The sequence below is a fragment of the Capronia coronata genome (assembly GCF_000585585.1).
Source record: "Capronia coronata CBS 617.96 chromosome Unknown acBCG-supercont1.1, whole genome shotgun sequence".
In the NCBI taxonomy this organism is placed as follows: domain Eukaryota; kingdom Fungi; phylum Ascomycota; class Eurotiomycetes; order Chaetothyriales; family Herpotrichiellaceae; genus Capronia; species Capronia coronata.
This window is the reverse complement of record NW_006912893.1, coordinates 3,057,862-3,071,272: the sequence shown is the minus strand read 5'-3', so window position 1 is coordinate 3,071,272 and position 13,411 is coordinate 3,057,862. Positions and strand designations below refer to the sequence as shown.

The window sequence follows — 13,411 nt, the reverse complement described above, 5'->3', positions numbered from 1 at the left end:
CATCTCAACACCACCAACTCCGGAATACTATCCTACTCTGGTATACCTTGGACCTACTACCTAAGGTACCTACCTAGGTAGGCATCCCATGCCCAGCCATCCTCTACCATCCCTGACCATGTAACCTCCGGCAATAATGCGACGCGACGCGATGCAATGCAATGCAATGCAATGCATGTTTGGGTTACTTGCTAGTGGTTCATCAGCAACTATGCACACCACCAGGACCCAGTCCTAGCACGACACATGTCCTGCCTGCCCATCGCCCGCATGCCCCGTAATCGACAACCCGGGACCCGCGACCCGCGTCCCACGTTATCTCGACTTCCATCCTTGGAAGACCGGCAGCAACACTTCCTGGTTTTCCTTGTTTCTTCACGATCCTGGAGATCCAGGGGCCTAAAAATTCTCCGAAACCGACACGCTCGCTCGCACCGCGCACATCCTAGTATCTGTAGCAGAAGATGCCTGCAGTGTAGTAGTACGAAGTGTACACCGCCCAAGAGGAGACAGTCCGAGATGAATAGGCACGTTGCAGTCCCTGAGACCTCCTAGTGTCATACATCCCAGGTTCTGGGTTGTGACGTGCAGCGAGCTGATTGTAGCCTTCGATGTGCCTCGTCGTCCGATCTTGCTTCGTTGCAGATATCTCCGGAGCCGAGGTACAGAGTACGTGGTCATGGTCATGGTCCATACCAACATGGTGCCTGAGGTGGCTGGGTGGGTAAGGGTACCTGTACTATACCTGGTAGGTACCTTGGATTTAGGAGATATGCAGCAAGATGCAAGAGCTACGTGCTAGGGCAGCCTGCGCAAGCCCGTGTTGATTCAAGTTTGTCACCCAACTTGTGAAGCACCCAATTGCAGTGTGAACAGCCCCAACGCTTCTCAACCACAACCTATCTGGCCCTACTAACCCAGAGCTCCTACCACCAATATCGCCCAGAGATATCCTGTTGTCTGGCCTTTCATGGTGGTATACGGCCGGTCCCTAGCTGAAAGGGTGGCTGTCTGATGAGTGCCTGTGTGCCATGTCCGCACGCCTCGCCTCACCTGCGCTCCCAATCCGAAAGTAGTAGTCGGAAAATCCCCCACGTTACGGCTCTAGGAGGTATGAACTCTTTTGGCTTCGGCGCCGTGTGGATACACGCGATACGATCTTCAATGATGCACGTGCGGTATGCTTGCTATGAGGTACGTACCACTCAGATGGTTTGACCTGACCCCCTCGTCGGGCCTGTATCTTCATCTCTCCTGCCAGTTCTGCGTCGGAACAACTCCTGCAATAAGGTGGTTACAACCCACTGCTAACCAGATCCCTTAGCTAGAGGTACGTAGTCAAGTGGTCTCTACCACCTGCACCTACGGCTTGCCGTCAGGGGGTTTTAGACTTTACCCATGTAAATACAGTTATATAGTGCCGACGTAGTCAAAAGTCAAAAGGGAAGTCGGTGAATCTACCTATAGATATGTACTCCGTAATGATGATGAATGATGATGTTTTGGGATCTGACATGACATTCCCAGTAGTAATCGATACGATCCCGGAAAAAGAAAAGGGTCCGCATTATGGCATCCGAATGAAAATCATCCACCGGTTTCGTCAACTGTCTGCTCTTCTTTCTGATCCGCGTCGAAGTGACATCTGACATGTCCGACAAAACCAGAGAAAGACAGGCCATGTGTCCTCTGGAGTAAAGATGCTCAGTGGGAGGATTTGCTTCCATAGCAGGATTCATCGGGTACAACACTCAGCCTTCTGTCGAACAGCTATGTTGTGAGTAATGTCGTTATACCAGTGAAAGTAGATTGTCGATTCGGGAAAGAGACGGGGTGCAACTTAGTTCCCTATCCCCAGTCTCCAGATTCATCCTTATTTCATTCTTGTTGATTATGCGGTCTGAGAATCATGTCGCGCACAGACGAGCTGACTAGCGGAATCGTGGCCCAAAGAATGGTCCTGTCAAATCCACCAGCACGTGAATGACATTCTGATCAGGCACAGACTGTCAAGATTCATATTGACATTTTTGGATGATTGGCATCGGCACTTGGGGCACGGACTTGTTGATCCCACGTTTCTGCTTTCTCCGGGCCCATGCTATTGTGGTAGTAGGCACCTCATGGCTGAAGCCAAAAATGACGTGACTGGTCGTTATGCCGTTGATGTCGCAGGCTTTCGTCCCTCGACCTTCCCGCATCGACTTAGTACCTCTCTTCCGTTGACAAGGACATGCGCTGGCTAACGATGAGCTATCGATCTTCACTGTATTGAAAGTCTCGCGTAGTGGCTATGTAATCATAGAAATTTCGATATGCTGTGCACAAAAGGTGATATTGTGTCGAACATACAACATTAGAAATGCGGCGAGCCTCTGACCCTGACCCTGCCTGAACGGACGTAAGAGTTTCTCGTCGGTCTGTTCCGGCGTGGCACTGCCTGAAACCTCGGTTTTGTGACCCGCCGAAGGATCATCTCAACGCCGCACCGATGAGTTGAAAAAGAATTAGTATACATTATCAAAGAAAAAGTGGCAATCGGCCGGGGGTATCTTAAAAAGTGCAACAAAATTCGACAAGAAAAGAAACACCACAATATTGGTCAAACAAACAAGACGAATCCACCAGTATATCTTCTCCGATTTGCGCTCATGAGAAGTTGGGAAATAAACACTTCTGACGACATCGAAGCACCCCATTCTGGTTTTGTCATTTGTCAACGTGTCCTTATACGTGGAGGCCACACAAATGCTGATTTCGAGGTTGCCCTCTTTGTCGTCTCTCTACAAAAAGTCGTCTCATAAGAAAGGGAAGGTGTGGTTGAGTAGGTTGTATGAGGTCCGAGGCCCTGTTACCGGCCTCAAATCATCGATTCCAAGGACGGTCAAAAAAACCTCGGCGGAAAGAGTTGTATGATTGTGCCTGCGTTGTTGGCGTTGTTGAAGGAGGGACTGAACCTGTAGGCAGGGACCTGGGTGGTCCATAGGAACTGGGTCCGCCAGGCCGGGGTGGGGGAGGGAGAGTAGTCTCCACGGGAAATGCGGCACCCGACGAGGACGTAGAAGGTGAATGAGTTTGCCGTCCGAGGAAGAATGGCTGGTAGTCGCCGGTACGACGCCGTTGAGCTGTTGAGCCTGACTCCGAGAATTCCGGATATGGTTCTTCTTCCCGGGGTGATGCGTTCGCTACGCCGCTGTTGGCACTGGGTCCTGTTGCTGAAAGGAGTCTTCGGTGTCGGGGAGAAGGAGGTCTTTGCAACAATCGCGGAGAAATGTGCTGGCTGGCAAGATCGCGAAAGAAATTCCTCTCGGAGAGATAAAAGTCTCGTTCTTCGGCCAAGTCCCTGAGTTCCTGCTGTAAACCCGAAATGGTGTGGGACGCTTCCTTCTCCTTTTCTTTTCTTCGTGCTCGAAACCGTGCGGATGCACCTGCGTTGCGTTTCCTCTTCTCGTCTGCAACCTTGGACGCTTGCTGTAGATCCAATTGCACAGGTACCACCATGGGGCCTTGGTCGGTGTCCAGCGTCATCTGATATGAAGGCTGGGCGGATTGATAACCTTCGTGAGGCCCATGAGCTTGATATCCACCCATTATTCCGGCGGGCAATACTCTGAACCCAGTAGGGGGCTGAGAGGGCGCTCGTCCAATGCCATAGCGATAAATCGGTGATATCTGCTCCATCTGACCATAGGATGTCTGCGAGGCGGACGACGGCTCACTGGGAAGCGTGTTCAAGGTCTCGTACCCGCGACCCGGACTTTGGAGACCATGTGTCGGCGGACCGTGGCGTGCAGGCTCCAATGGCGCCAGACTGGGCAGACTCGGACCAGTTGCGATAGCCAAGGGCGGCAGAGGAGGTATGTCTGAGGATCTATATGGACCGGGTTCTGCGGTGTACACCCGTCCACCGGAGCCTGCAGAGGGCTGCAAGGAATGGACACTGGAAGTGAGGAGCGGGTTCCGTTTTGCACCTAGGCTTGCAGCACGAACTGCTGGTGACTTTGGGGTCAGCACGCGTCTGCCTACCGGTGCCGACGTAAACTGATCATCCTCCCTCGTAGGCGATCTTGGGTCTGTACGCTTTCGACCTCGCGGAGATTCACTGGGGCGGGGAACAAGGGTTGCTGCAACACTCCTCCCAGACGGATACATGGGTCTGACATGCGAGGGATTGATGGGCTCGGATTCCGCCTGAGGGTTCAGTATGCTATCCATACCGAGTGGCCGCGATGGAGGCTGATTGGACATGGGCTCCGTCGAAGGTCGGCGAGACCTGGGACCCGTACTGACGTTGACATCTCCCACAGGCCTCACCGATGAGGCGTAACCACCATATAAGTCATGCGCCTCCGTCCTAGCAGCACTGGCTGTGCTCGGCCTCGATGAGTCTGCGCTTGCACTGGAGGGCTGCGGTGGCGGATTGTGTCTTTCTGCAGCGTGAGGCGACTTGTTCGCTGGACGGTCTGTTGTGTGCGAGGATTGTGACATGTACCCGGGAGCCTCCTCGCGCGGCTGGTGCTCCAGTCGCGACCATGGATATCCCTCCTCCGGCGCCTCTCCACTTCCCCCCCTCCACCGATACCCAGGAGCTCTGGAGCCTTGATGGCTGGTTTGACCGATATGACGTTCCCAACGGCGATCGAAATATCCGGGGTCGGGAGGCGTCCTTGGGTACTGTGGTAGAGGAGAGATGCTGACCCCGAGAGTAGCCAGGATGGAACGTTTTCTTTTCTATACCGGGTCAGGTCAGAGAGGGAGAATCAGACGCAGTGCCGCGGGCAGGACCCGACTTACTAGGATGACTTTAATGGTCCTCGAGGCAGTCAGACGAGGGGTACAAATAGGGAAGACAACCCGGCTCGAAAGTTGCGCATTCCACGATCAGAATCATTTGCGCAAGCGTCTCGCAGGCTTGCGTGGATCTTCAGATCATTCGCAGTTGGCACAGAGGAGGCGGCAAATGAGAGTCATCAAGCGAAAACCCTTGCCCTGAGAGGTCCGTTCGAAATAGCACGAATGAAGCCAGGCAGGAGTCCTGGTGATGGGTAATGCAAAGGGGAACAATTTAGTTTCGACAGGCTAGTCTTGAAGTCAGCTCGTAATATCTCATGTTGTTGCAACGAAGTTGAACAGTAAGTAAGCAGAAGGTACCTCGATTTGACGGCCGGGCACAATTTCTGGGACGGGGAAACGGGAAAGCATTGTTGACTGGGTTCGACAGAGAAATACTTCCAGGCTTCTAGCGCTCTTTTTTTGGCCTTGCGTCCCAGCTTCGTCACGATCTAAGCGTTGTCTTAGCCAGGGACGGTTTGGCCCAACGCTGGAAGTGCCAGGCAGGCGAGCAAGCAAGCAAGCATAGGTTAAAGCAAACATCCATCGGTGAGCCAGGAGCCGGAGGATGGGAGTGGGTCGCGCCGTTCTGAGGCGACACACAAATGACCTTGCAAGGAGCCAGCGAGTGGGCAAGGGGAGAGGTCCCAAGAGCTCCCGGTGATGAAATTCGAGGTCCCAAGGAGGTCCGCCTCAAGAAACCTGGCTCGATATCGCTGGAGCATGGCTTTCTCAAGCGCGTGATGGCCGCCCTAGCAGGCGGGATGATGGCAGCGCTGGGCAGCAACGTGATAGCGGGGCGCGAGTCCGCATGCAATGATGTGGCGCTATGGCGGCTTAGGGGGTGGGAACCGTCCACCAGACATGGAGCTAGATGATATCCAGGTCTTTGGCTGCGAGAGGAGTGGACTGCCCTGAACGATGAATCAAGAAGGGCGCCAGCCAGGGGCAGCAGCGCCATGAGCCCCATATAGCTTCAGCGATGCGTGGGCCGGGACCCAACGGCGTGAAACTCCCATGAATCGGAAAGGGTGGACGTGATTTCATGGAGAGTGGTTGCTAACGTGAGAGTGGTGGCGCCTTAGCTCGGCTCCTCTGCTTCTTTCCTCGTGTTGGCCGAGACGGGTAACCAAGATGGCATCTTTTTTATGACAGGCGACCAGGGGCCGAAAGTCCGCTTCCTATGCAGCCATGTCAGGCATGTAGGCTAAGCAAGTAGACGCATTAGTTTCACTTCTTTTCCTCCTTAGCAGCTTTAACTAGCTTGACCCGACGTCGGCTTTGCGATGTGCGTTCCCCGTGCACAGACGATTGACCCCAGTCGAAGAATGTCGCGGATTTTCGTCCCCAAAAGCTGTCTCTCAACCCAGGAATGCGCCCCTAGTTGCGTTTCACCCTGATCTCATTGGGTCCCGGATGTTCTGCCATTTCGCCTGGGATCAGGCATCAGAGGTCCGTGCCTTGTCCAATGTGAGGAAAGCTGACTGCTTTTGGATGCTGTAACATCCCAATTTGTCCGTAGCCTGGGTCAATGACGGGTTTGATGGGACGCAACTCATACGGAACGCGAGTGAAATAGGAGCTCCCGCATATCCCATGTTGTGCTGTGACCTCCTATATGGTACCAAGATCAAGCATGGTAACAAAGCGGCCCGGTAATTCTCATCGATGAGCGTGGCACGGGCCCAGCTGGAATTTTTCCTCTTTCGATGTTGAGGGATCGGCCTCCCACTTGGTATCTTCCTTAGGTTTAGTCCGCGTTCCTGCGTTGTATTATTTGGTACAGGAGACCCATTGTTCCTCGGGACAATTTCACTAGAAAAGTGCGCCTATTATTCTTCAGGTCCTGTGTATTGCAAGGAGAAGAATCCGCACTTTGGCCTACTCTTCCGAATATTTGAGTGCTGGGGCCCAGCTGTCTCCGGTTGTGTTCTGTATTGTTGAACAGCAACTCTTACCCTTCAGAGTTCGAGACAGAGACCATGTTGCAACCACCTGGTGACGTGATTGAGGTATTAGGCGTTGGGAAGCCAGACAAAGGCTAAAGCCCCCTGCAAGTTAGACTTCGCCAGTGGCGGGAGGCATTGCAGGTATGCCAATCTATCGGCGCGAACCACTGGCAGTGACAGGTGCAACTCCCGGTGCATGGGCCCGCCAGGGATGATCATGTCGATCATGTTCCTCCCACGGTTACTGTAGAGACTTTGGGGTTTCTGTGGCTCTTGATGCTCGAAGATCCTTCCCCCCTGCCTGTACGGAAAAGCGAAGCGGCCTGTCACGGACGAGAGGACCCCAAAAGACTGAATTATCCTGTGTTCTCCCTCGACCAAAGGGATATCCAGTGTGCCAAAAATCTTATTGCATTTTAGTTGGTATTGGGTCCCATTCTCCCCGGGCTAAGGTGTCCTAGTTCGTCGCCCCCGAACAGGGCTGAAAGGTATTGTCATCTGTGTACCACAGAACTTGACGAGACACCTCTAGCAAGGTATGAGGATATGATCCGACGATCCTGCCTTGATATTGAACCAAGTTGCGTCACTGCAAGGAGCTCTGTCTGGTTGCCTCGCTTCTGAGGGGCCTGCAGGGGAACGGGTTGGTTATGTTACACATGTAGATATAATTCTCGTGCAAATCTCCTCCTCATTATTGAATATAGGCTGAATCGAATGAGACATGGCTTAGGCAGGGATCTTCGGCTGCTGTCGCGCTCCGTCAGTAATAGCGCCAGGGTTGACTCGGTTGTATCATGTTACGTCGTCAACTTCGGAGGGTTTCCGTCCCAACTTCGTTCTGGAAGCCGAGTCAATATCGTCAAGCCAGAAATCCGCCCCACAAGGGAAGCCCGGGCTGCCAGTGCCGTCACATCAAGGACCGGAGGTGACCGAAAGAAACCAACAACCAGATTACGCACACCTGCGTACCTAGCTGGCATGTTACAACATAGTATTGTGGTATGGCACCTGCGCATTCGGGCTGCAAGAAACTTGGGGTTCCACAGTGCTGATACCAATGCGATCAATGCTCCGTGTAGATGCCCTTTAGACAATTGTCCGGGGAGATCGAGCTGCGTTTCGCAAAGACATAGACTTGCTTGAGGCAGCCATGGGCTGGTAGAAGGAAGCCCCAGCCCTTCAAACCCGACGAGCTCGAAGTCGATAAATGTGTTCTCCCTACGTGATATTCGAGACTTCAGTGAAGACGCCAGGCATGGATTTGGGACATTGACCCGTATACGCCGACGGCGCGCCCCAGTATGTTTCCCCAGCCATTATTTCCCGATGTCTAGGTACTGTTCGATTACTCTCGGCCGAGGAGCATGTGCTTCGTGAATTCTCTGTTCGACAAGTTCAGCCAACGAACAAATGATGCCGTACTGAACGCTCTCCCTAGTCCTGAAAAGGGGAGAGCGCTGCAAGGGTGCCTGCTCTGCTCGAGGCCAATATCGTCACCTAGAATCCTAAAATGGATGATAGCCCATTGGCCTTTCCCGAATAAGCTGCAGCTACGGATTCCTGCATACCGCTGTCTTACCAAAAGAAAGCCAACCCCCTCACTGCTGTGTGGGAAAGCTCCGCAGGACGTACCTTGAAGTCAGACGGGATAGCGGTGCAGTCTCCTGGGGTCATATTTAGCGAGGGGGCCCCAGCTCTCCATCCCTGAAGAACTATCGAGTGTCGTGAAGCCGACATTATTATTTTAGGAGGCGGCATGGCATTTTTTGGTCAGTTGCTGACTCCTGGCTGCGGCGGTGACTCCTGAAAGAGGATAGAGCCTGAATATTTCGTTGGCGGATCACACCCAGTGATTTCCGGCGCGTCATGATTGAAGAAGAAAATGATCGACCCAATTAGGTAGTGGCGTCAGGCTGTCGCGACGACAATTGGTGTCACTGGCGCAAGCCATCGATCACTACAAACGCAGTAGTTAGTTAGTGCGCCAGCCAGGGGATTCACCTTGGACGTCACACAGATAGGACGGCAGCCTCCCTAGTAACCCCAATATTTGCCGTCGGGGCTTACAACGAAGAGGGAGAACGGATACTTGAGGAATCCTCGCATTTGGTCTATGCCCTTGCAGTGGAAAACGCAAGTCGAACCGCACGGTGATGTATCAGGCCGATGGATTGAATGTGGTAACAGAATGGCGTCAGTAGTGCTGATTTGGCAAGTACGATGAGTGAGTACCTGAAGTGCCTGCGGTTATCAGGAGGAGGGGTTGTGAGCCACGTGGGAAACATTGCATTGGGCAGGCACCAACAACGCATGGCAGAGGAGAGCGAGACGACGCGCGACTCTACCACTGGTACTAGCTACTACGCCTCTCGGCCGGGTTCACTACTAGTCGCAGTTACAGCTGCAGCCAGTCCTGCACTGTGATAACACTAACTGATGCCAATGCCAACTGCAACTCTCACCCCGAACACCAGTTATGACGCCAACCTACTGCAGCATGACAATGTGAACAATGTCACCGGCGGTGCAACCATCAGCGCGATCCACCGTCCAGTTGCCGACTACAGTGGCTTAGTCTTCGAGGAGATCACGAGGTTCCATTGTCAAAATTTTCAACCCAGGGAAAACCCCCCTCCGCTGCTCTGCAGCCACAGCTCGAGAAAGAGAGTTATGATATGAAGAGTAAGAGTCGTAGAATTATGGATACATAGAGCCGCCAGCAAGGCTCGTGCCTATCGACCGCTCGGGTACCTATTCATCTCTGGCGAGAACGGACGGATACGGGTATATCCTGCGCATTGAGAATCATTCGCCCAGCGATTCGCACTGTGAACACACGGTCCCCCTCCATGATCACAGACGACTGCAGAAGGAGAAGTCTAGCGGCCGATATTGGTACGTCAATCTCGATGTGGTGATCCCAAGACCATGCTTGCGATGTTTCGGTCCGCCTCCTAGAGTCAATCCAACCCATGTGGAAACCCTCCTCTTTCGCTCGCTGATCGCACCCGGTGTGAGAATCGGCCTTTATTGTTCCAAGACTCCGAGTTGAAACTCACCGGTCCTGCTGTCTTGTATTCGACGGCCCATCTTGCGTGACCTAACCAGACATCGCTCGCTTGCCCGAACCACAAGGAAACACGTCCAGCGTGCGTCGGAGGTGGCCGTAGACTGTTCGACTTGACAAATGGTGCCATCAAACCCACGCTTCGAGCTTTTTGGATTGTTACCGACAAAGACAAAGGCTACTAAGGCAAGGATATTTCGAACCGTGCTAGCCACGCAACGCAATTTACAAATCCCAAATATACTCACATGCTACTACTGTATTCTGCAGAGATATGTTGCACACACCTTCGAAAAACCACAAATGTCCCAGGGCTCAAGACAAACATGTGCCCAGCACACCGGACAATGACGATGAAAAACCTTTTCAGGAAATTGGCAGTCCGAGAATAAAATAACTGTTTCTCGCTTGGACTATTCCAGGCTGCTCCGACCCCTTGGTTCAAGACTAATTGCGACCAGGGGCCTCCTTAGGCCAACAGCCTTGTCAAGGCACCAGCCAACCGTGCGAATCCTGGACTATATGAGAACCCCTGCGAGGACAGAAGCGGACGAGCCTCTCGACATGGATCATCCCTTCCATTCTGATCCTGTCTAGCTACAAGACCGAGGTCACGCCTCTTTTCCGCAAATTTCCTGGCATAATACCTCGATGATCAAGTGGCCCCGGGCAAGCAATATCCTTGACGCTCATCTGTCCTCTTCGACCTTGGCTTCTAGAAGAAGAACTCGAGGCTCCCTCATTGCAAGCGAGCCCGGTACTTCGGCATGCCCTCGATGCCGACATCCACTCTGAACAAGTTTCCCGCAAATTTGGCCGATTCAGGATATTTATCGGGCTCCGACTCCTTTGCACTAGTGATAAACAACTCGGTCCCAGCGAACGTTGGGCAGGTGATATTGCGTGTCGGCAGGTGAATGATACCCGTCACCACTCCTTCAGGGGATATTCGAATGACCTTTGAACCACCGTAACAGGCGTGCCAAATGTTACCCTCGACATCCATGGCATGACCATCAGGGTGAATCCCGTCATCTTCCAGATGGAAAAAGACCCTCTTGTTGGAAATATCACCTGTCTTCGGGTCATAGTCGAACTCGTAAACGTTTTGGACCGGAGAATCGGTGAGGTACATTTTGTTGTCATTGGCATTCCAGGTAATGCCGTTCGGGATGGTCAAGTTCTCGTGTATCGTGCGCAGCGTCCCATCGTGGTCCAGTCTAAAGAGGACGCCTTCCTCCGTGACCTCAGCTATTTCGGGGTCGACGAACGCTTCGACCCAGAACCGACCTTGAGTATCAACCGCGCCATCGTTCGATCTCATGCTGTCATGCCATGTGAGTCCTTGTCACAACGATGTACAGCCGTGCAGCTTCAGATCTCTTACCGTCTTGTCTTATCCTCGGCATTGGGGCCGCTCCAATACTTGGCGACATACTCATGTTCGCCGGTTTTCAGGTTGAACTTAGTCACTCCGTCCTTTGCTCCAGTCAAGATCACCTCGGAAGGATCAATGCCCTCTATGTTAGCTGTGACTCCCAATGGCATCTTGGTGTCGATGATCCTGACAGAATCAGGACCCTTGGCCAGGTCAATGATGATGAGCTTCTTGTTGTTTATATCCTGGATATGTGAGCAGGAGAAGTCCCAGAACGGCTTCGGGAAACCAGCGCACCAGGTATCGAAGCTCATGCCGCTCGGGTGTGTAGTAAGGACCTTCACCCAGACTACACTTTGATGCATAATAGGCCTGGACGCTTTTAGCTCCAGCTCAGTCAAGGCTTCAGATCACTGACCTCCTTGACCGTCCATTCTTGCACACTCATTGTGTTCCGGCTCGCGGGAGTCTTCGTTCGTGGTACTGTCGCTGCTAACTTTAAGACGTAGGTACTGGAGGATTCAGTTCCGGGAGAGATGTCAAGGATGACAGTGTAAAGGGTGCTTTGGGAAATGTAGACGTGGCGAGCTTTCAAATACCTTTGACGGAGGTGTCGATAGAAGCCGTGCCAACAGTACTATTAGTAGGTAGGTGTACTCTATACCTACCTAACCTATTTACTAGTACATTATCGGTTAGTACCAGTAAATGTTGTACATACATAATCGGCGGAGACTGTGTCACTATGACCACATTATGAAGCTTGAATCTACGGCCGACTTCCTAACAGTGCTGCGGCATCTTGCTCTCACAGAGCCACGAGCGTCGGCTGCCTCGACGGGCTGAAAAGGTGCCGCATCCCAATGAACCTGAGGTAGATTAAGTTTGCGAGCAGGCTAACCACCGCCATGGCCATCCATAATTTAATCAAAATCAAAATAAAAGTCATACATGTTAGATCTACCGAAGATGAACCTGAATGATATTGGGATAAGTCAGTGGCAGCCTGGGCAACGTCAAACCGTCCACACCACTTGCCTAGCGCAAGTGCAACAAGACACGCCTCTGGTAACGCGAATGCTTCTGAACACTCCTCTTGGATGTTCACAAGTCGTCTGCGTCTATTCTCTGCATGTTGGATCTACTTGAGTGCGTCTGGAGATGACCGGCCGGTATGCAGTTATGCTTGAATGATTCCCCTGTCACAAACGGCATCTGTGGCGCCTCCGAACTCAGAATATCTGGAGACGTTTGCACATTGTAGACGACGGATGTAGAGCGCGCTCTTCCCCGCAGGTGCGAGCATATCGGTCTGAGCAGAAGTTGTCGATAGCGCCTGAGAGACGTGACGTGCCTCAGCGAGCTCGTTCATGGCCTACCTCGATCTGTAGCAGCGTGGGAGAGCTTCAAGGTTGGTTTGAGCGCTCCTCACAGCTTACTGTGCCTCCCGAATCATGATCATTAGGTGGGTGTTTTGCACGAATGAAACCTCGCGGTCCAGCTCCTCGTATATGTGTCTGCATTGCTTTCTTCCTATTCATGACCTCTCACGCATGGTTGTGAATAACCTTCGTGGTCGCCTCTTCGCTGAATATCTTACACTCGGATCTGTGGCGTCAAGAAACTTTTGATAGCCTGCATGGCGTTGCCATCATGCGACCGTAGGAGGTCCGTCGCTTTCGGCTTGGACAAATCCAATTCCTCGACCTGCACATAAATCAGTATCGCCATCACTGTATGGCGCAAGGCTCTCACGTACCAGGAAAGTGACATCTTCCGCAGCAATCTTGACCTTTTTCTTGGCTTCCACCTCTTTCTTCGCTTCCGCTTTCTTGGTGTCGCTTTTCTTCTTGACGAGGCCGCTTGCAATCTCTAATCGGGACATAGCTTTGCCCAGGGCCTCTTGGTCCGCCGCTGACGGTTGTTTGGCAGCTGCCTCCCCATTCTCTTGTGACATGTCATTTGCGTTCAAGGAGTTAAGGGCCGCCGCGGCCTTGCGGTCTTCGGCATTGTTGGGGAGATTTTGGGATGTTTCGTCGTCGGCAGCATCTGCGGCTGAGGACGCCGCGGGAATCGGTTCGGCCATGATATATGTGATGCAGGTGATTACTCTGTCGAGGAGCTTAGAGGGCGAGAGAAGCGTGCATATGCATATACTAGTAGCAACGATTGAATAGACAGCCA

The 13,411-nt window shown here is 52.6% G+C and overlaps 3 protein-coding genes across 3 annotated transcripts; all 3 read right to left on the bottom strand.

The window, feature by feature from the left end:
* Nucleotides 1-2,865: 2,865 nt before the first annotated feature.
* On the bottom strand, nucleotides 2,866-4,488 carry A1O1_01084 (uncharacterized protein; the record flags this gene model as incomplete). Its single annotated transcript, XM_007721998.1, has 1 exon — nucleotides 2,866-4,488. One exon carries the CDS (start codon nucleotides 4,486-4,488, stop codon nucleotides 2,866-2,868), a length of 1,623 nt encoding a protein of 540 aa, XP_007720188.1.
* A 6,100-nt stretch (nucleotides 4,489-10,588) lies between these two features.
* On the bottom strand, nucleotides 10,589-11,592 carry A1O1_01083 (uncharacterized protein; the record flags this gene model as incomplete). Its single annotated transcript, XM_007721997.1, has 2 exons — nucleotides 10,589-11,174; nucleotides 11,237-11,592. The coding sequence occupies 2 exons, from the start codon at nucleotides 11,590-11,592 to the stop codon at nucleotides 10,589-10,591; spliced, it is 942 nt and encodes a 313-aa protein (XP_007720187.1).
* A 1,231-nt stretch (nucleotides 11,593-12,823) lies between these two features.
* A1O1_01082 (uncharacterized protein) lies at nucleotides 12,824-13,313 on the bottom strand (the record flags this gene model as incomplete). Its single annotated transcript, XM_007721996.1, has 2 exons — nucleotides 12,824-12,934; nucleotides 12,987-13,313. The coding sequence occupies 2 exons, from the start codon at nucleotides 13,311-13,313 to the stop codon at nucleotides 12,824-12,826; spliced, it is 438 nt and encodes a 145-aa protein (XP_007720186.1).
* Between the last annotated feature and the right edge of the window lie 98 nt (nucleotides 13,314-13,411).